Source organism: Lottia gigantea (assembly GCF_000327385.1).
Source record: "Lottia gigantea unplaced genomic scaffold LOTGIsca_163, whole genome shotgun sequence".
In the NCBI taxonomy this organism is placed as follows: domain Eukaryota; kingdom Metazoa; phylum Mollusca; class Gastropoda; family Lottiidae; genus Lottia; species Lottia gigantea.
Genome location: NW_008708015.1, coordinates 260,767 through 284,808, shown reverse-complemented (window position 1 = coordinate 284,808; position 24,042 = coordinate 260,767). Strand labels below are relative to the sequence as shown.

The 24,042-nt window shown below is 32.5% G+C and overlaps 3 protein-coding genes across 3 annotated transcripts; all 3 read left to right on the top strand.

The window, feature by feature from the left end:
- Nucleotides 1-1,147: 1,147 nt before the first annotated feature.
- LOTGIDRAFT_173546 (hypothetical protein) lies at nt 1,148-12,651 on the top strand (the record flags this gene model as incomplete). Its single annotated transcript, XM_009051308.1, has 16 exons — nt 1,148-1,207; nt 1,642-1,701; nt 1,980-2,280; nt 2,600-2,739; nt 2,929-3,124; nt 3,496-3,616; nt 4,095-4,175; nt 4,834-4,927; nt 5,364-5,664; nt 6,018-6,142; nt 6,774-6,893; nt 8,424-9,298; nt 9,846-10,027; nt 10,399-10,546; nt 10,870-11,285; nt 12,611-12,651. The coding sequence occupies 16 exons, from the start codon at nt 1,148-1,150 to the stop codon at nt 12,649-12,651; spliced, it is 3,261 nt and encodes a 1,086-aa protein (XP_009049556.1).
- A 4,433-nt stretch (nt 12,652-17,084) lies between these two features.
- Nucleotides 17,085-17,366, top strand: LOTGIDRAFT_141570 (hypothetical protein; the record flags this gene model as incomplete). Its single annotated transcript, XM_009051307.1, has 1 exon — nt 17,085-17,366. A coding segment is annotated over one exon (282 nt), but the record flags the coding sequence as incomplete, so codon positions are not given.
- Nucleotides 17,367-22,765: 5,399 nt separating this feature from the next.
- LOTGIDRAFT_141510 (hypothetical protein) lies at nt 22,766-23,101 on the top strand (the record flags this gene model as incomplete). Its single annotated transcript, XM_009051306.1, has 1 exon — nt 22,766-23,101. A coding segment is annotated over one exon (336 nt), but the record flags the coding sequence as incomplete, so codon positions are not given.
- Between the last annotated feature and the right edge of the window lie 941 nt (nt 23,102-24,042).

Here is a 24,042-nt window from a genome sequence, read left to right as displayed (position 1 = left end):
AATTGTAGCGATTATTGTGCTGAGACCAATGATTCTTCCGTTACCTTCAGTCGAGATGTCCCATAATTTGAATGATAGTTAATGTCCACAAACCTTGGCAAAAGTAACATTTTATTTGAATATTCTATGTTGAATCATTCTTTAGAAGATGGATTGAAATTTGTCATCTTTTGTGGAGATACCACTCAAATTAGAGATAGACATCTTGATTGGAAGGGACACAACTCTTACTGTTTTTCTGTTCTTAATATTTCAATGTTAGTTTCTGATTTATATTCTTTAATGGCATGTTAGGAAAGTATATATATAGTAGGCCAAGTTATAAACAAGGCAATAGACTAGTAGACATAGATGAAATTCTCACCATTGTGAAGCATGTCCACTGATGTTTGAAATACTTACTAAAGATGTTATCAAATATTTTGGCTGTTTTGATAACTTTATCTTTGTTGATGTTCAGGGTTGACCTACATGTTTACCAGCCCTTTTCAATTAAAAAATTGTTATTTGTTTTACTCTCAAAACTTACCAATTCATTTGAATTTAGTTCCCAAAAGGCCAAATTCCTCTCATCAGACCTACAATGACAGATTTGAAGTCCTTGATTGGTGAAAAAAAACAGACCTGAAGAGTGAAAATTGATTTTATTTTTTGGTATACCTTATTGAATTTAACCTAACATCAAAATCCAATAGAAATTACAATTTCCCTCTAAAAATCCTTAAAACTGTCCCCAGTCTTGAACATCAACAAAACATGGAACTAATCAACAAACTCAATTTTACATCAGTTAAAATAACAACTTGACAAAATAAGATCAAAATTAGTCATTCAATAGCAAAGTAGCAGAAGGTTAGACATTTAGCAAACTCATTAGCTAGTTAGCAAACTATAGCAAAATAAGGTTGCAAGTTAGCAAAGCCTATGTGGCCCAAGATTCTTTGTATCAATTCCCATTAGACCAAAACCAAAGCTCCTAGATATCCTCAAAAAACCTTAACTATCCTTATAAAAGATGCTTCTGAAATGTCTTAGATGCCTTCAATCCTATATAAATACAGAATTCAGTAATTTATATTTGTCAAGGCATTTATCATCAAGTTCAGTTTTATAATTATGTCATTGAATTTTTCAGCTTCCTCAGAACATGCTGAAATTTCAATATCAGAAGAAATTCTCTCAGAAAAAGAGAAACTGGTCACTGCAGGTCAGTTGGTGCACATGTTATTTTTTGGGGGTCGTTTTTTCGTAAAGATTTGACATACCTATTTTGAGTTTGGTTCAGGTTTAGCTAGATGAGTAAGGAGTAAATGAACATCATTTGTTTTACATGGTTATTCAGCTACTACATACAGCAATCTGAATTCTTTGTCAAAAGTCCGTGAGCCAAGACCCTGCAATACCAAAGTGATATTATTAGCTATAGGTAGTGCATTGAGGTATGCTGAAAAGATGAACCAAGACTCAGAGTGACATCAGGTGTTTCAAAAGAAGAAGAATACCCTGATATATTTGCTTCATCTGCAACTGTAATTGCTTGATCATATGTCAATAGAGATTTTACCATTTGAAGTTGAGTGTATGAAGTAGTCTATGGTGTATTGAAATTAACAATGCTAGAATATATTTTTGTTTTTATAGAAGAAGAAAAAGAAGATGTATCAGATGAAGAAGTTCATCTTATTTCTGCTCCTTCAACAGGTAAATTATAAGATGGGATAGTTTTAAAGTTGGCCAAAAAGGACAAACATAGACAGTAACATCACTTCTAGTTGGCCAAAATAGACAAGCATGTATGTATGTAACATATAGTCTAGTTGAAAGCTTGAAACATATCCCAGATAATCTGTACCCATCTGGGTCTGGATCATCTGAATTAGATAGAATAGAGTTAAACTGATATTTCACTGAGGCTGCTAGAATCGCAAAGGGGGCTTTCTGTTATTTTTAATTTGATTTGGAAAAATGTTTCTTTGCAGATGAGGCAGTATCAAAAACTGTACCAGAAGTTCTACAGACATCTTACTGCCATCCATACCAAGGATGGTGGACAAGCTCTGTTTGAATGTGTCATTGCTGGCGTTCCCAAACCAGAAGTCGTCTGGTACAAAGACAGTGAAGTTATTCAGCCATCAGAAGAGTTCCAGATCCAATATGATGAGAATAATCAATGCTCGTTGTTTATTGGTGATGTGTTGCCAGATGATGCTGGTCAATATACCGTCGTCGCCAAAAATGAAATGGGCGAAGTATCAACAACAGCTGAACTTTTCGTTGCACGTAAGTTTTGACTTGACATCATTTTGTTGTTGATATTCTGTTACCAAGATATTTCTGGTTCAATGAAATATGTTCCTGCATTTCACTGCTGTCTAGTCTAGTTAGATACAGGACCATTTCATCATTCCAGTGAGGTTGCCAGCTATTTTATGTAATATAAGTTATTGGAAGTTATCAGTAAACTCTTTTTCATTTGACAATTAATCTTGAAAAATTCAACTTGGAGGCAAACCTGCCATATGGCTAAGTTGTTGGCCCAATAAGGTGTCTAACAACAGGGCAGGAAAAATCAGTTAAACTCCTTCTTATATGATTTCAGCTGCCTCTGAATTAGATGCCTCAACAGAATCTGTTGGAGAAATTGCACCAAATTTCACAGTGAAACCAAAATATCAGAAGGTTGACGAAGGAAAAGATGTTTCGTTTGAATGTCAGGTGGTAGCTAAACCTCAACCTGAGGTGAGAGATTATGTTTTTATTGAGAATTGACTTAGCTTAGCTAAAACCCTTTTAGCCCCCAAAATACCCCAAAACTTGGGTACAATGATAATAGTCAGAACTACTAAATGATAGTATTGTTGAATGTCTTATTTTTATTTCAAAAGCATGGGAAAGTGAATTTTAACATAAATCTGCTTCTATATATAGATTTATTGGAGCAAGGATGGTAGTGATATTCCCGATGATGACCGAATCAATGTGACGTTGGATATTGATGAAGGTGATGTCTACCGTGCGTCACTGAATATAACAGACACTACTCCTGAAGATAGTGGAACTTACACCATCACTGCTACCAATCCTCAAGGTCAAGAGACAGTGTCAGCTTCTCTTATTGTTAACAGTAAGTAACTGTATCAGTTTTCAAATCAAAATGGAGACTGATCGACATGAAAATGTTTTCTATTGTCATGTAGGAATCATTTCTCTCTTTAGTTGAATAATTTGTTTCCACTGAGGAAATATAGTCGGCTTTGAGCAGCTTTTGTGTGTGAAATGTCGGTTTTTGCCCTTGATGAATTTATCAAGGGCCAAATGAAAGCCAGTTTAGAGCTGCCTTTCACTTCAATCAATGGAAATGCAAAAGCATTCAGTCATTCAATAAGAAGTTAAACTCAGTGTAAACACAGCACATAACTTAGAGCCAGCTTTATTTTACAATTCCCAGTTATATTTTCCAGAACTTAAGTTCACGTTTATATTTCTTTATTTCAGAAACCCTTGAGGAGAAAACTGATTTCCGAGATCAACTGGCTACGTCTGTTGAGATTCAAGAAAAAGAAAAACCAACAGAAGTAGACCAGGTTGATTTTAGAGAAACTTTGGCCACCAAAGTGTAAGTAGAATAGTTTAACTGAGTTCAGCATGAAGTAAATAAAACATTTTATACCTTGTATTAATCTTTCAAAATGACCCCAAATGGATTTCATGTTAAACTTGAGTGATTTAATCAATCTGCATGAACAATTTTACAAGATAAGAGAAAATTTAAGAAATACTCCCTGCATGATATTTAGATTCTGATTCCAATTTGCATGAATTATCTGACTGACTAATATTGAAGATGGTGATAAATGATACTAAATGACATGCAAACATGACATCTGTAACTCTAGTGCAGAGATTTTCAACCTTTTGCTTTCTATTACCTCTTTAATGATCCTTGATTGATTGCATTACCCCCTTGCCCCTATAAATCCTTCCTATTTATCTGATCATAGTGGATCCATAATCCTTGATAATAGCATGTTTTAAACTAGAATAGAAAGATATTCAGCATGTTTTTTTAAATGTATATGCATGATTTTCAACAGGAAAACTAAAGTGAATGTACAGTTTGAAATGAAACAGTTTGACTTTCGACATCTCTTACATAAAGGAAAATCTTCATCTCTGTAAGTGCATGGTTTTGTTTGTAAACTTCTTACTTTAAAGGGATAGGTTCGCCATTAGATTGAACAATCGTATCTTAGTCTTAGCAACAGGATTTGTTTTTAGCTAAGCTGAGATATTTTTGAAGAAATTTTATGATTTTCCTACTATTTTACTTCTAAAGACTGTCAAATGGAACCTATCCCTGCAAACAGCATGATGTTTATGAATATATGTTGATGAATATTGCATGTAAGGACTCACCAAGAACATTCTGACTCATATTTCTTTCAGTTTTCTAACAGTTCTATATCTATTGGAGATTTCTAATCTTCAACTGAAGGATATACAATTTCGGGATGATAATGGTCTTGACTTGTAACTCAAAACAAAATTTTCATAATGGATAACTCCAATAGTTATTACAGGTTGGTTGGTAGAAAGTCATCATCCAACCAACTCATAGCGTAAACGACCCAAGCATAAACGATCTGAACTACAAAAAGGAAACTTAAAACCCCAAAACCATATTGGTAATACATTTGTTGCTGGAAATGAACATCATATACTAGAGAACTGGTTGAAACTCAGAATGTTAGATAGAAGGTGTAATGATCAAGTGTTGAATTAGTTTTATTTGATATTTTCTGTTAATTCTGGTTATTTGTGTTGATTTTGTAGTAAATTCGAGTCTGATGTAACAACAGAAGAAACTATTATTGTAGAAGAACAGACTTCAGTTGTTGAAGAAGCTTCAACAGAAGAAGTTGTTAAGGTGGGTTTCAGACCTTGACTCAATCTCTTGCAGTAGTTTTACAGATCTGGTTCTGTTTTCACAAAAAAACCTAAACACTCAACTTTTATTCTTAGTGATAAAATACATATCATCACAAGAATATTTGAGAAAGTAGGTCTACACTTCTAACGTGAATATGTATATCATAGCCATATATAAAACCCATGAATATAGGATGATTAGAGGCTGCCCCTTTCTAACAATAAAATTGTTAGATGTGGTGATAATTCAAGTGAAACTATTAGGATAAAGTGAGCCACAGCCCCATCTATTATAAAGGAGTTGTGGTTTTATATGAGTCTATATTTAGAGTGCAAGAGATAGGATGTGAAAATGTAAACACTCTAGATGACCATCTTCAACAAAGCTATCATGTATTTTGGTGTTTAAATTCTAAATTTCTGTCTTTCTTTAGCTTGAGAAACCTGAAATTATTGCCCCTAAATTTGAGGTTGTCTTTAACAATTTACAAGTTAAAGAAGGAGAATCAGCAAAACTGGTCTGTAGAGCGAGCGGCGTACCGACTCCAAACATCACCTGGTATCACGCTGGAGAGGCCATACAAACAGATGATGTCTATGAAATTACCAGTGGTAACGAGGGTGAAAGCATCCTGACCATTCCAGAGGTACTGGTCGAGGATGCTGGCTTATATACAGCCCGAGCTAGTAATGAGGCTGGACAGGTTGAATGTTCAGCCACCATTAATGTCGAGGGTGAGTGGGAGTTCTTTCTTGTTGATTTGATTCCTGGCATGTTTTTTTTTTTTTTTAGTTTATTAGCTACTTGAGACCTGTTTACAACAGACTGTGGTCATTAAAGTTCTTTTTAAGATTATGTTCATATAAATGCAAAACTCATTGTACATTGTATAGTGTTGCCCATGATCAAATTGGTTTATGATTTAAAACTAAACAAGAAACATCATCTACCGAAGCTTAAAAAAGTGTTGGTTTAACAGATGATGCGAATTTGAATTTATTGGTATTGTAGGTTTACTATTATCATAATGTTGTGATGTTTCTGACAACATCCCCTGCATTTCAGTATTTAATTTTTCTAATTTCAGAAGTACCATCGGATCAAGAAGAGAAATTAGAAGGGGTAAAGGAGGAGGTGACAGAATCAGCTGATCAAGTTGATGAGGCAGATAAAGCTGCCATTAAAATACAAGCTGCTTTCAGAGGATATCAGGTAGGTCGAGGCGAGGGGAGGAAAGGGATGGAAGGTGGTGGGAGGGGGTGTTAGGTGGAAGCTTATGGGAAGGGAGAGAGGATGTCAGGTAGTTGAAGGGGAAGGGAAAGGAAAGGTGCATTGCGTTCGGCAGGACTGGAATAGCAGAGGAGATCAGAGATCAGGAGACAGAATATATCAAGTGGTTGGAAGCAGAGGTGGAGGAAGGGAGGTTAGGTGGAACCTGAGGGGACAGGGGGAAGGGAAAGGAAAGGGGCTGTGCCTGGGATTTTGGTGAATTGGGGGAGAGGGCTTTGGTGCATTAGAGTTGGAGAGGGATGAAAGGTATTTGTGTTTGCTTGAATACAGGGTGAGAAATATGTCTGGTGAGGGAGGGAAGCTTGGGTAAAGTTTGTTGGAGATGGTAAGGCAGAATTGGATTTATGAAAAGTATCTGATAAGGTTTTATTGATGAGTGGACAAAGACTATGTCCTTCTGGCAGGGCAATGAAAGAAAATGCTTGTCATTGTTAGTACCAGAGCGATTTCGTGGAAGGCTAGTTAGCATTGCTGTTTAAATAAGAGAAAGGAAAATATGTGGACTGATAATGTGGGCTGTTCAAATTGCTTTATATGCTTTTTGTCATTGTAGGCTCGAGAACAAGTCAAAGTTTTACGTGAACAATCACTGGTGGAAGATGTTACCGTACCAACCACCGACCAATCAGATTTCGTTATTCAGGAGGAAGAATTATCCACCCAAGAATTCCAGGTTCGGTTTCATTTCTTTACTAATTCTAAATCTGCTTTGATTTTAAATTTCTTAACTTTCTTAATGATTGCCTACAAGTACCATAAAGGTACAATGAAATTTTATTTTGCGATGGGGGGTCTGGGGGTTAGACTGACTAAGTATTTGTTTGCTTTGTGTATAACTGTTATCTTGTGTTTTGTGCTGCATTATAGAAGTAACAAGTTCTTAACCTGACGAATCAGATGTAATCTTTGTTATTCATGCTTATGAACAGTCTTTTGTTCTAACCCTCATTCTTATCAGACCAATCAGTGTCATCAAAATTCTTATAATAAATAATGCTGGTCCATATGTTCAAAAAATGTCCGAGGATGTTTTGAGTAATATAGTCTAGATCAGTGGCGGAGCCAGGTTTACGTCCGAGGAGGGGTGAAATATCTGAGATTGCCCGAATTTCTAACTAGTTATGAGATTTTTTGCCCGAAAAACTTGCTTTCAGGGCTGCCCCTCTGCCCCCCCCCCCCCTTTGGCTCCGCCACTAGTCTAGATATTAGAGTATTGGTTACATGTTACTATTCAACGAAAGGGGCTGTTATTAGAGTCATTTAAAAATTCTAGAACACAGCAAGTCATGCTCTGATATATAACCAGATAATGTTTTGTTAGTAGATATTATAGTAGAAGTACAAACAATAACCAATAGAATAGTATGTTAGAGTAGAAATCAAAGAAATGTAAACTTGACACATTCTGCAAATAAAATCTTAAAATCTTGGATACAATGACTCAACTCTATTCATATTCTACTCTAAATTTTCCAGCACTTTTTGGCACTTTATGAATATTTGTTAGATATCTTTTCCAAACAATTTTGTGAAGAAAACAGAAATGAAAACCAAAAGTATCTAAATTCGATTAAAATTTACAACATTTTTGGGGGTTTTCATTATTTAATAGATATCATTATTCAAAAATATAATATTTGACATCAGAATTTGATAGCTACGTCCAAGGTATGCATGTGGGACAGTACACAAATAGTAGGCCTTCAGAAATAGATTTAGAAATTAGTCTAGAAACATTTTTCCTTTTGGGTTTTAACCATCATAATTATGTAGTACAAGTTTTAAAAATAAGTTATTAGTGTATTATATTAATATTATAGATTATTAGTGTTGTTGTTTTTCAAGCTTATAATGTTAATATCAGTTTCATTATATTTCCATGGGCACCAAATTTCCATGACCTTTTATTATAAGTATTGGTAAATTGAGCCCTCATTAATGATTCTTCAAGAGAAGAGTTAACTGACTATATTTGACCACAATTAAGTTTATTTATTAAATACAGCAGCAGATCTCTCTTGGCATTCTTGAAGTGTCATTAGTGAGCCATAAATTACTTTTCTGCTTGGAACACCAGATTCCAATTTGCTACCATTTTGTGGGTTATTAAATATATGGAAACTGATATGAACATGTTTTTGTTAATCTTGCTTTGCTTGTTGCTTGCCTTAATATGTGTTGTGTGCTTTTTTCGTTTCTTTAGTACTTACCAAATACAGATGATACCCTGCTTGTGACAGAAGAGAAACATCTGCATGCATATCCAGACCATTATGAGTACCCTCTTTCTTATGAGGACCCACAGGACCAGCATGGGGATCCTCTTTCATATGAATACCCAGAGGAACAGCATGATTACCCACAGGACCAGCATGGGGACCCTCTTTCATATGAATACCCAGAGGAACAGCATGATTACCCACAGGACCAGAATGGGGACTCATATGATTACCCTCTTTCGAATTATGAGCACCCAGATAACCAACCCCAAGATTTTGTAGACCATGCTTTCTCTGGGCCTGAAGTAGATGAGTATACTGATGATTTTATGCATGATAGTTTGTACAGGGATGAGTCTGCTAATGAATTCTTGCATGCCGACCCTGAATCAGATGAACTGGCTGTGGGTATGAGGGTTTACACTTGGAGAATGACTAAAGGGGATAGAAACAGTCCTCAATCTGAGCCCACACTCTTCAAGGAAGAGTTTGAAGTTTCTGAATCTCGTTTTCATCATCAGATGAAGCTGGACGACACCCAAGAAGAAACCATCGAAGATGTCAGTGTTGAATTCAGCATGAAGCAAGAAGAGATCACAATGGATCAAACCTTGGACGTTGACACAAAGGCTGAGGTTGTTCTGTCAGAACCAGCGCCAGAGAAACCTCAAGAAACTGAAGATGTTGAAGGTGAATTCACATTGAGCTTCCAGGAGACAGACACAGTTGAAGATGTTTCAGTAGAGTTCACTGTGGCACCAGTATTCAATAAGAAACTAGAAGACCAAGAGGTACCAGAAGGTGCTACTATAGAACTTACAGTCAATGTTACTGGTCAGCCTCAACCAGAAATCACTTGGTAAGTTTCATACTATGTTTGACAATTCTTTAGGAAATTCAAAAGATAAAAACACTATAATTTTACATGGATAACAATTTAATCCTTTCTACTAGCTGATTTATATCAGTGATCTTTCTCGGATTATCCCTACCCATTTACAGATGGGTCAACTGGAATTATGAGTGAAGATGACTTATTCAAGGTTATCGGACTTTCACACGTTGATCGAGATGAGAACCTACAACCGCCATTTGTTGCACGTACCCAGGCAAAGAACCAATGCTCTAACAGACTGTGCTATAGAACTTATTCACGCCTTGTTTCATAGGAAATAAAGCCTATTGTCTGAATGTATAACAATCCATCTCAAATCAAGCCCCAAAATTGTTTTTATTATTCTGATCAAAGATGATATTGAATAAATAAAACAAGTACTCACGATACCCAAAATCCAAACCAACATATGGTGAAATATTGGTAGCAGCTAATGAACTTTTCATATGAGGAAATATATCAATTATAAGTGAGTAAGTATTTCATAATGGAAAGTGAATGAAAATTTCAGGTTGAGAGAAGGAGTAACAATCCAACTTAATGAACATTATGAAACACGTCACGATACAGAAGGTAACTTCACCCTGATCATCCACGATGCTAATACTGAGGATGATGCTGAGTTTACCTGTACTGCTACCAATAAAGCTGGTTCAGTTTCCACATCAGCAGACCTCTACATTGCTCCAGCAGGTACGTTTTCTTTGTCATTTCTCTTGATATGGTTTCACTAGAAAATCTCAAATTCTCAAAGAGGTTGTCAGTTATTATCTTCACCAGTAGATGGGTTTGATTTTTAATTGTCTCTTGATAAGAATAGAAAAGCTCAAATTCTGAAGGAAGTTGTCAGTTCTAATCCACCAGTAGATAGGTTTGATTTTAAACTTTCTCTTGATTTTTAAAACAAAAGCTCAAACTCGCAAGGTTAAGCTTTTGCATATATTTTTCTGTTGTAAAAGTAGCTTGAGGTTTTTTTCTGTAACTTTGAAACTTTGAAACTGACAAAGAATATCAACTTATTGGAGAAATATTATCATCATGAACTTTTCAAAATAATATTTCAGGTGAAGCTCCAACATTTATTCGATGTATCGAAGATATCGCTGTCGACTATCATGCTCAAATTATATTAGAAGTTCAGGTCAAAGGTCAACCCAAGCCTGAACTCACCTTGACAATTGACGGTGAAGAAATTCCTAAAAATAAATACAGGTAAAAGTTTAAAATATTTTTGCAGTTTGTTAAACCTTATTTTGTTATCTTTTTTCACTTCAATCTTGAAGATTGATTCATCATTGTTTTTTTAGATGTTTGAAAGAAAATGAAGTAAAAAGTAAATGAACAACTTCATAATTTCAGAGCTTAGTGGATAAGAGCAAACAGATTATGAATTTTATGAAAATTGATTAATTAGATACATCATTTTAAAACTAGAAACCATAATAATTAAAATTTGACATTTTAGAATTTAAAGGATTTAGGATGTGTTTGGCCCAAAAAAAACACTTAAAATTTTTGAATTTTTTTATTTATAGAATCGAAGAGATCGAAGATGTAGTGAGATTTATTATCGATAAAGCCGAGCTTGAACACGAAGGTGAATACACTGTCAAGGCAACTAACTCTAAAGGTGTCGCCACTTGCCATGCCAAAGTCACACTCAGACTTGATGGCCCTGAATTTGAAAAACCATTGGAGACTGTTAAAACGAAGCTGAAAGAAATGGCTCGGTTTGAATGTGTTGTCAAGGGAATGCCCTTACCAGAGATCACATGGTTTGTGGACAGTAAACCAATCAGTCGTGGCCCGAAGTATAATTTCAGCTGTGAAGATCGTCACTGTGTCTTGACTATAAATGACGTCACCACGGAAGACATCAATAAGACCTATACTTGCCGTGCTGAAAACCCTGTCGGAGATGCATCAACTGAAGCCACTTTAACCATTGAAGGTTTGTTATATTTTTAAATGTAGAGTTATGTCCCTTTAATATAGCATGCTTTCTGGTTCGTTGAAGGAGTTTCTGATTTCAAACTCTGAAATGTTTTATTCAGATAATATTTTGAGAAATTTCATTATTCTAAATGAATCAACATTTTCAAAAAAAAAAAAAACTAAGAATCTCAAAATATAGGACTTACTTAGGTCAACTTGGATTTGGTCATTGAAAAAAGAATTATAAAAATTCCTGTCATATCGCATGTAGGCCTAACAATTTTTTCAAATTTTAAATCAGAAACTCTTGTATATAATATTAGTGTTTATATATATCGTTTGTTTTAATTAACACAAACTAGTAGAAATATATTAATTCAAAATACCATTACAGTACAGAGTTTTATTTAAATGTCTCTGAAAAATCATAAAATTACTTTCAATTGGTGCTAAATTACATCATAAAAAAACCCAAAATATCAAGATTTTGAAATTTGTTTTGAAAAAAAGAAAAATTATTGGATCACTTTGAAACTTGATGGTAGAGGTTATAGGATTAATCTATTTTAAAATTGTGTTCTAATATATTTCATTATTATCATATCATTATTATTATTATTATTATATCATTATTATTATTATATCATTATTATTTATCATTAATTCATTATCTAAATAGTATTCTCTTAGACTCTATAGAGCTCAGGTTTTCCGAATCATCTAGCTAGATTTCTATAAATCAATATAGAGCTTAATGAAAAGTCGTTCATTCTATTTTAGTTAGAACATTAAGCTCTTCATTAAAGTTTGGATTTTTATTTGTGAGGTCCAAGAAATAGTGCTTAAATATATTAAAAGATAAAAGCTGAAAATAGCATTTATGCAAAACATAATTCAATTTATTTTAAATATTTGTAAAAATTCAGCTTTCCTTAGTGTTTGAGCTTTTGCTTAAAGAAACCAGTGGTAGGATTGGAATTCTTTCAAAGTGCTTCTATTTAGTTTTACCGTAGTTGAAAATCACTTTAAATAGATCAAAACATTTTGTTTTCAACCAGCTTTCAATAGCCAATAGATATTTTGTAGTTGTTTATTTATAAATCAATTTAGTGCTAGACATATTAACAGGATTTTATCAAATGATTTTCAGTTTTAAATTAAGACGCACAGTCAGGCTTTTAGTATATTATTTCTATTATTTAAAGTTTATATTCTTGCTTTTTTTGAAGTATTACAATACATTTAGATACAAATCATCAAGAATTAATTCTAGTAATTTTGAATTTAAACCTTTTATTAATTCAAGCCAATATTAAACAATAATAACTTTTAATATTTCAGCCGAATTCAGCATCAGAATTCCATTTGAATTAACAATCTGAATTAAATAGTCAATAGGTCACAATTTTGTCACAAATAATAAAATGTCACTTTTAGCTTGAAATTCCAAAGAGTTTTGGCTCACAAAATCATTTTTGCTTATATTCAAAGAAATATAATGATATTGTTAAGAAAACTTATGTCTTTAGGTCTTGTGTTTTATAACTAGTCAGTTTTAAGAACAGGAAGATTTGTTGTTGTTTTAACATTATCAATGATACAAGGACAAATCATTAACAAATTTTTTGCAAAAGCTTGTAATTATTATATACTTAAATAAAAAAAACAACATTTTGATACATTTCCATTTGACATATGACTTTTTAAAACAGACATAGGATAAGAATTTTTTTCATTAGTTAATATTCAGAATTTGATTTTTTTCATCATTATTTGAATGTGTCTGTTGCATGTCGTTTTTTTGAAAAATAAATCAGATATTGAATGTTCTCATAATTATATTGATTGGCATGAACTGCATGACTGAATAGAATGAAATAATTTGTATCGATATAATATATCACTAGTCCAAAACATGCTGAGTACATAGATTTAGGGATGGGTAGCATTTCATTTGATAATCACACAACTGGCTTTTGGGAAATTTGCCAAAGGTGTCCTCCATGTTGGTTTAGCCTCAAAAGCCCTTTTAAATAGAACTTAAGTAGCTGGTAGTGAGGCGCAGCATGCTTATTCTGCCAGAGCATCAAATGCAACTCTTAGACGTCTTCATTAACCAGGCTACATATTCTCGAAACGATCTTAGTTCTGGGATATCCCAGAAACAGTATTATGACTCAAGACCCTAGGACATCCTAGCGTTAAGATTGTTTCGAGAATACGTGGCCAGGCATGTGTTGTAGAAAGATCCAACTGGTGAGAACATTATTTTGGGGATCTAAGAAATCTAAGAAAAAACACCATGTTTTGGACTGTTTTAAATGATTTATATATGTTTCACTAATCTCTGTGATTTTGGATTGTAATTTAAAAAAAAAATCCTCGTTTTTCCAGTAGAAATTACAAGTTATCAGAAATTTTGCTTGTCACCTTTCTATCCCTGTCGGTTCACGGGTTAATCAGATTCTCAAAATAAAATTTTGGCTATCTCTCTGTTATGTAAAGAAAATCAATTCCTGATAATTGTTAAATATAAGATACAATATTAAGAAATTCATTAATATAAAACTGAGAAGGTGAAATATTATTTTATGTTAAAACTGGAGAAAGAAGGATTATTTTGGTTGATTTGTTGATTTTGCATGAATATTAATAAATTTTATGTATAATTAATTAATTATCTTAATGAATGATGATATGAAAGTGTTTAATTAATATTTATATCTCATCTGTTTGTACATCATCTAACACTTGTAACTGAACAGTGGATTGAGGTGGGTTATGGAGAGAAAGTTTAAGAAGATCTTAAAGGGACAGGTGCGCTATTTTGAGGTGTTGAAATTAGTCTTGAAAATATGTAAATAGTCTTCAGAAGTACTAGAAATGTACGAAAATTGCATAATTCCTTCCAAAATATCTCAAACTAGGAATTTTACTGACTATTTCTCTATATGTTTTTTATATATCACAGAGTATCTTGAATTAACAAGTTGTCATTTTAACATTCAAACACAGATAATTCTTGACACACATGGATTTGAAGGTTCAAATTTCGACAGTGAGCTGTGAACATTATTACTGATTGGCTTAGCTAAAAAATTCTCGTTTCTGAGACTAAAGTATGACAGGTCAAAAAAAATGGTGCACCAGTCCCTTTAACAATTTGGTTATAGAAACGCTGTTATGTGATGACTTCATAAAAATCAATAAAATTTGAGTCGGGTATTCAACTCATGATTATAACAGAGTATTCTGTACACTCTTCATGATTTCATTAGTGAATGGTTCGCTGTGTAACAGAATCAGGGTATTTTTTAATGGGAGTTATGGTCAATAGACAATTAGATTAATCTGCTTACGATTGGTAGAAACAATATAGAACTGTTTCATGTAAAACTTTCTCACTTTTCACTAGTTGTTTTAGTTAAGGTAAATAGAGGCTGCGTAGTGTAAATTTCATGTGAATTTTATTTAAAACTTGCCAATTTATCTAGCCATTCCATATAATCATAATGCCAATATCATTTCATCCATATCAATGCACTAATACTTTGTTATTGAGGCCATAATTCCTTAGTATTGCTAGAACGTAAAGCTGGACTAGATTTTTAAAAATAGAATTTGGTGAATTGTGTTTTAGTTTCAAAGGGATTGTAAAGAGGTTTTCTAAATTTTTTATGTGTATCAGGGACAATGATAGCATCAATTTGCACCCTTCCAATTTTCAACCAGATGTCTGTGGTTTCTGCAATCCATTAAAAGTGTTTTATGACGTCACTAATCGCGAAGTCCTCATGTGATATAAGCATATTTTGCGATCAAACACTTAGTTTCAGTGGAATTGCAGGAACCACAGACGTCTGGTTGAAAATTGGAATGCTGCAAATTGATGCTATAAGTGTCCCTGATACACATAAAATTAAAAAAAAAACACTTTACAGTCCCTTGAACAGCAAGGACTGTGGTATTTACCTATACCTTCTATAAACATGTGCCAAGATTCATTTTTGTGTATCAATTTTGCATCTGTCCAGATCTGTGCTTTCATGAAATTCAAAGAAAAATATTTACAAGTCTTTAGTACAGACACGATATGATAGTATAGTAAGTAATATGAAAGTAAATTTCTAAAAAATTTACCTTTTTCAAACCAGTCTAGCTTTAAACTCCCAATCTATATCAAGCTATTGTATATCTGTAACCCTGTTACCCTTGTTATGTAGAAATCATCTGTAACTGTTAATAAAACATGTTTATATATATATTACCTGTCTTGTCTGTCTATCTTGTTATACCTTAATGTTTTCTTACCTTACTAACCAATACTGGGGGTTGTCTGGTTCTTATAGTTCAATAGTACCCTTCCTGTCTGTTTTTATGGTGTTTGTATACAACCATGTGTACTATTCCACAGAAAAACCAATAAGACATTGTTTTATAACTCCTCAGATTTGGATAAGGTGATTGAAAATTCCTGAATGTTGAAAGAACGAATTGAAATTGGTAATGATCCATAATGATAATAAAGAAATTTGCAAACAATTTGAATTGAATGATTACAATAAATACTCTGTGAGGATTCTGGAATCTCAAATAACTAGGTCTAAAAGATTGATTTGATTTACTGTGGTTAATGTTGGAAGAAATACAGGAAGTCTCAGATTGTCAGAACTGGTAATGTTTTAAAACAGCAGATAAAGGATGATTAAGATTGTGGGGAAAGGTTCATTAAGAAATTCAAAACCAAACCTTGGTCAGTAGCTTCAGTTATACAGCTTTATCAACTGACAACTGACAACATTGGCACATTTCGTTTATCCAAAGTCTTTTAACGTTTTCTTTGACATACTTCAAAAATGACATTTCCAAACCAATATGATATGTATGTACCCTTGAGTTGCCATCCATTTGTACCTGATCCTCATCCTCAGCATCTTCATCATCTTGATCTGCTTCAGTTATCACCTTGCATGTCGTGTACCCCCTCAGTGATATTATGACTTGTGCATGAACAAATTATATACTTGTTTGTAGTATTGATTAAATACATTGCTCTAGTCTAAATTGTTGGTATATCCAGGCTTAGAAATATCAAAACAGAACTTGAATCATGTTGTAACTCAGAGTTTCATGCTGTTCAGATTTAATTATATTAATTTAAACCTATTTGACCTATTTGACCTGTGCATGAAAATAATAATTTTATACTGTATATATGTATATATATGCATGTGATTGATTGAATACAGAATCTATATTTGGTATAATCTGGTGGTTTATCTTGTGATGTAAAGACTAAAGACTAATATATTTTTTAACTAATCAGAAAATCAAAAAACTTTTAGGAATTAATCAGATATCATTTTATACTGTTGACCCATGGATACAAAATATCAACATTTAGGATGCCCAAAAAAAGGTGAACCCATGGCAAAATAGTATGGGTGAGGAAAACAATGTTACAACAAATAACTAAATAATTCATCCCGAAATACTGGCTCTCTCCCACCTCTTTCAGTAGACTGCCACTACATTATGTCCTTCTACCTTTTAGTCGAAAGAAAATAAATTATCAAAAAGAGTAATTCTCCCTATGATTGCAATTCCAAAAAAGGGATTTTTTGTTTTGAAGATCAATAATAAAAAATAATGTAACCATCAATTTGATTTGCCAGCATGACATTAGATCCCATTTCTGAAAAGAAAACATCTTTTTCAAGATCTGAGTCAAACTCTATCATCCATCATTAATTATCACTAAGGTCCCCATTGATCTTCGACCATTTTCAATCTTGCAACTTTGTTTCCAGTACCAGCTCGAATTGTGGATGCACCAAAATCAGTGAGTGTACAGGAAGGTCAGTCTGTCTCTATCACCTGTAAGATAGAAGGTATTCCTGCACCCACAGCTACCTGGACAATCAAAGATAAACCAGTGTCCAGTGATGATCGTCATCTAATTAATCTGACGCCAGATACAGTTACTCTAACCATACCAAAAGCAGTGGTGGAAGATACAGCTGTGTATACACTGAAAATCTCCAATCCTTCAGGAACTGATGATGTTTCTGTTGAAGTCACTATCACAGGTGGGTAGATTTATTTTGGGTTTCCTTTTTTGAGCAAAACACTGCAATTGAATTTCTGTTATATTACATACTTCTGTGATTATTTCGTTACATAGTTCTGTGATTATTTCGTTACATAGTTCTGTGATTATTTCGTTTCATAGTTCTGTGATTTCGTTGCATAGTTCTGTGATTTTATTACATAGTTCTGTGATATTTTTTACATAGTTCTGTGATTTCGTTATATAGTTCTGTGATTTTGTTAATAGTTCTGTGATTTCGTTACATAGTTCCTTCATTGTTTTGCTTCATAGTTCATACTTCTGTGATTTCATGTCTGTTTTATCATGTGATATTGAACTTCTCCATGGTGTGAAATGAAGACAAGAAAACTTCCCTTTGTATTTATTATATGGAAATAATCAGAGAACTATGTAACGAAATCACGGAACTATGTAACGAAATAATCACATAACTATGAACGAAATGACATGAAAACAGCTTGCCCGTATACTAAAATTACCTGAGCTACATAAACCTAATGGGTAGTTGAATGTTCAGTTTAATGTAATTCTATTTACAAAAGTAAACACAGTTATACATATACGAAAAATAAGATTTTGATTAGTAAGTTTGAGATACAATACTATAAAACAGAAGTATAAAACTGAATGGAATTTGCGTGACCTGCCGCACTACAATATTACTACTTGTTAGCTACTTAAAATTCATTTCTTATTTATTTACAAAGAAAAAACCATCTATATCATGAAAAAAAACTGTTCTGAAATTTAAAACTAGAAAAATATGTACCACAGTGCAGAATGCTAATTCTGCCCAGTCTTTGATTAGAAAAGTTCCTCACCACATCCCCCCTCCCCCTTCTGTAATTAGTTTATAACATATGGTGCCTACAAATAGATATTATTAAAATTTTCATCAGCACCCCACAGTGTTTTCATCAGTAAAAAGACCTGTGTTCTATCACTATCTGAATTTTATCCTGGCATCTCAGAAATAGTTTTACTTTGTTAAAGAATAGTAGTCATTTTAAGCATTATTGTGAAGTGGGAAAAATTTGGATAATATTCAGGAATAAATGAAACACTATTTATTGAGTGAACAACACATGAAGATTATAAAAACTCAATATCATCTGAATTTCTACTAAATGAATTAGAAATCTTCTACCTTTTTTTAAATATTTTTCATTGTGGATTTGAATAGTGATCAATTTTTAAAAGGCTTTGAAGAGTTTGGTTTGAGAATATTTTTTTTTGAATAACAGAAGTGAATACAATTCAAAGGTGGTGTCAGGTATTCTATCTTGGAAAATCTCTAAAATAAATCTAGAGGCTATCTTCTTAGCAAGAGTTTCAAGAAAATAACACTGTATACTATGGAGTTTGGCTTAAGTGTAGGCTTGAAATTGGAAGAAAAATTAACCTGAATTTTTTGGGAAACCTGGTTAAGAAATATTAAAGGAATGTGTATATAATAAAAGTCAGTGTTTATATGGTGGTCTAAAATTATATAAACAAATTGATGATATATTTATGGCTAAAGTTTATCTTAAAGTCATTCAGGGTCAATACTGTTAGTAATATATTTCATACCAGTTATCAAAGTGAACCCAGTTCATGCTTTATCTTTTTTAGAGAGTCTACATAGCTAATCGAATGCGTCAACTTTGCATTGTTTTCAGAGAGTCTACATAGCTCTAAAATTTATATAGAATTCTACGTAAGGTGATTTGCAATGCATGATTAGTTACTCAATAGTAACTGGAAATGATTACATTATTTTTAAATCTGAGCTAACTAAAGATTGTTAACAAAGTGTTTAATTAAGCGTGTAATAGAGCAAGCGGTGTTGATCGTTGATCGTGTTATATCATTTGATATTTTAATATGTTATAAATAATTACAATATTTTCATAGTTGAGAACATGAAATAAGATAAGAATTATAAAAAGACTATAAATATATTGATTTATTGAGACATAGGTTTGAGTGAACTTTAAGTGTTTTAAAATAAATTTATTGGATTTGCTTACAAGTTACAAAATCATCATCAATTGATATATATTTTAGTGTTTTGGGATTGGAACAGAACTTTAACCTTGTTGATTTTTCATCAAGTGCACAGTTCACAAACACAAGACAATGTCAGCACCCATCTTTAATAAGAATTATTAAACACATTCGTTTCGACACAATCTACATATAACATGTGTCATCATCAGATGAAATCACTTGTTTGAATCAGAAGTGCATATTTAATTAGTTCTTGATATGAACAGAATTATGTAAACATTAGTATAAAGTGCTATAAAGTCAATGATATTATAGGATAGGAAACATTAGAGTCTAAATTTTGAAGGTCATACATTAAAAAATCACCTGTTGAAGTAAATCAATATTTGGATATGGACAAGTTTACAAGGTTGAAATTTGTATCATTATAAACATGGTGATTAAGATAAGAATGTAAGGAGTAAAGGGTAGAGTTAGTTCTCTAGGACCAGTAGTTGACCAGTTTATCAGGGGGTATAGAGATAAGAACACCAGTCTTCTGTGCTCAAAAACATTAAAAAATTCACAAAATCTGCATCAAATAGTGTCTTCAAGTTTAGTTCTATGTCACAGAATGATTTCAGAAAAATGTGAACCTAAACAGGAGTGCCTTCAAATATCAAAATAAGGATTTTAGGAATATTATAGTTTATTATAGGAATTAACAACATGTGTATCTAAAAGTGTACATGTGTTCAAATTGAGTATTTTTATTTGATAATGAAGAACGTTGTTAAGGATTAACTATAAAACTGTATTAAAACTGTATTGAATGAAATCAGAGCTGAGAGTAAAACAGATTTAGTGAATCAAACAACTTGTATGGATTTTTGAAAGATCACAAGATATCTGAGTATTTTTAGAAACTAGGAATTAAAGAAAGATAGAGTAGTGAACGTGGATCTGAAAATTCTTAAAAAACATGTGAGAGAAGGATTAGAATGTTCCTCTAGAATGATGGAAAATGAAAATAAGGAAAATTTTATCAGCCAAAAGTACTACATATATCAGAATTATAACTAATTTAAGAATACAGGAAATTTCTCTAGCTCTTGTTGCTAGTAATAGGCCCAATGGTAAGTGATACTCACTCTAAGGGATTTTGATCTGACTATATTTGCCAGCCATATCTGATTGCCACTTTTTAATGAAGTTCAGATTTTTTTTCACATATTTTTTTTTTATATAACAAACAGTCCAAAGAATATTATTTCAATTTGGAAGTATTTGTGAGGTATCAGTCATTCTTTAACATTAAATAGCCTATGTCACATTTTTAAACTAAATGTCCTAAAAATCACTCTTAAATGTGGACATTTTACAAGCAGGTATGGTTAATACAGGCTAATCAGAAACCCTGATCTATATATATATCAATCAGTAGATATGTAAATATTAAGATACTATGTAGGTTGTTTGGAGTAATAATTGATGTTGGCTATGTGCCATACAGATTAGAGTATTAAAGTTACTATGAACAGATAGTAGGACATATTTTATAAAAAAAATACTACATGACCCTATAGTTAATTAATGTAAAATTACCTTACTACACTAATTACTTCTTGTACCTCTATTTTAATAAGCACATGTCAGAGTTATTCATTTCAAATTTGAGCTGTTGATATTTTACATCTTTAAATGAGAATTTAAGATAAATAGAAAGAAATCAAAGTGATCCAATTTCTACAAATACATTAAAACAATTAAAAGTTTTACTTTTGCAAATATACAAATGGGAAATTTTATTGAATCGAGCATTTTGGTAAGAGGGCCTAGAATATTTGGTTTTGGCTAGAAAATAATTGCATGAAAAAACCCAAAACACCCATAATTGTTAAATTGAACATTTAAAACATAAGCAAATGTTACACTATATGGCCTAAAATTGAACCTATTGTTCAGAAAAATTGTATAAAAAATTCTTGCGCTAAATTATCTTTTTTCAATTGGTAACAAAAATATTCATATTTGAAACTAGTATCCTCTCAAAACAGACCATGTTCACTCTTTATAAAACACCTGATGGTACTTCGCTTTGGAGGAGTAAATAAATGGAAATGTCATATTTGATACTAGTATCTTCTATATGAGCCTGAAAGCAATTTTGATTTAATGAATATATTAACTCTGTTTTCCAGGAATCCCTGAAGAGATCAAAGAAGAGGAAAAACCAGTCGAGGTCAAACCTGAAGGTCAAGCTCCAGAATTTATTCTCACCATCAAAACACAAAATGTAAGTCTTTTCCTTCTGATTTGAATAAATTGTTATCAACTTATTGCCTGTTCTCTCATCTCAGACAATGACAATTTTGGTTAATAGTAAGGAATTCTCTATCTTGTCTACTAAAAATACTAAAGGGTCCCTCACACTATAGCGATTACCAGTTGTATATGGTTGTGAATTCTAATAGAGGTCACAAGTCTCGTGTAACTGAGTTGTTAGTTGTGTTCTGTACTCATGACCTTATTCATTATTTGCAACCATAAAGAACTTGTTATCACTATAGTGTTAGAACATCTTTTGCAGTAAAACCTAGCTGCTTTTAAAATTTTGTTTATGAGGATGGGTGTAAAAACTGAGTGATTTATTTGTAAAACACTAAACTAAGTTTGAATCATGAATGAACTTACTGGTATTCTATAGGTTGAAGAAGATGGTACTGCTGATTTCAACTGTGAAGTTACTGGTGAACCTAAACCTGATGTGATCTGGTTCTATAACAGTAAACCACTAGAAGATGGAGGGCGTTACATGATATTTGAAGAAGAAAATCTCCACCATCTTGAAGTCTATGATGTCTCACCAAAAGATAAAGGAGAATACACAGTTAAAGCTGAAAATAAGTTTGGTCAAACATCTTGTTCTGCTGATCTACTTGTTAAAGGTGGGTAGAGCCTCCATAAAATTGTTTCATCATGGAAAATTATGATGTATAACAATGTATAACAATGTATAATTGACAACAATGTATAATTGATAACAATGCATAATTGATAACAATGTATTATTTATACAATGTTTAATTGATAACAATGCATAATTGATAACAACGTATAATTGATAACAATGTGTAATTGATAACAACGTATAATTTATACGATGTTTAATTGATAACAATGCATAATTGATAACAACGTATAATTGATCACAATGTATAATTTATAACAATGTATAATTTATAACAATGTATAATTGGCCTCAGACACATTTTCTGTTATTACATTATTCCCAGAAGGTACCATCTTGATATACTTCACTAATCATTACTGAATCTCATACTTTGGTATTTGATTAAAGGTTTTTGGGGGTTTTTTAATTACTATCATTTCAACTTTCAGAAAAACCAAAAGAAGAGAAACCTAAACAAGAAGCTCCTAAATTCATTGTTTCCTTAGAAACAGTGGAGATCAAGGAAGGAGAAAAGGCCAAATTTTACTGTAAAGCTACTGGTGTACCTAAACCTGAACTAATCTGGTATAAAAATGATAAAATAATCTCTGAAGATGATAAACATTTTACCATAGAGTTTGGTGAAGATACTGACTCTACATTGATTATCGTTGACGTCCATCCACAAGATGATGGAACTTATTCCTGCGAGGCTAAAAATCCTGTTGGTACCGATAAATGTAAAGCTGAACTTTTCGTTGAAGGTAATTATCATTTGCTTTGTCCAATCTCTTAGACAAAAAGTTAAGAATAATTTAGAAGTTATCTTAGTGGCAGAAATATAAAATCAAATCATGATTTGAAATATTAAATAAACCTTCGATTTACTGGATTGTCAAAACTTATTCTATTGATAAAGTATCTTTTAAGATTTTGATACATGTTGTGGATATACAACGGATCATCAGTACAGATGGCTTTGAAAACGAGTGAATATTTGGAATGAAAGTGACAACAGTTGAATTATGTTTTTTAGGAATATGATCCTTGCTAGTATTTTGTGGTTGTCCCTATCATTGTTCAGTCGTAAGATCTAATCAGTATCTTTACTTTCAGAAAAACCAAAGGAGAAATTATCACCTCCAGAGTTCATCAAAGTTCCAGAAAAAGTGGTTGCCAAGGAACGAGACCGTGCTGAATTCATGGTCAAGGTCATTGGAGAACCAAAACCAACAGGTATGTATGGTATATAAAAAAGGTGGTTCAAGTTATTCTATGGGCAAAGTATAATTATTGAAAACATGAAGGTCCTACGCAGGTTAAAGATATTTCAAAATTTCTTAAGCTAATGCCCTGGTAAAAATTGACATCATTGTGCACTGCATTACTGTCAATAGCCCAATAAGTTGCAGAATTTTTGGATATAAAAATACATACCATATTATTTTGTTTAAAATTTTCCACTACAGTTACCTGGTTACGTAATAATCAAGTCTTAGAAGATAAAGAACTGTATCATCAGGAGAAATTTGAAGATTCATATTGTTTTGAAATAAAAGAAGTAGATTTAGAAGATGCTGGTAATTTCACTTGTTTGGCTAAAAACTCTGAAGGTCAAGCTACAGTAGAAATACCTCTCACTGTTAATGGTAAGATTGATAAAATATATCTGTTTCTGGCATTTTGGCTGATTTGTTTAGTCAGGCATGAATTGATCTGGATGTGTCTCATGATTTA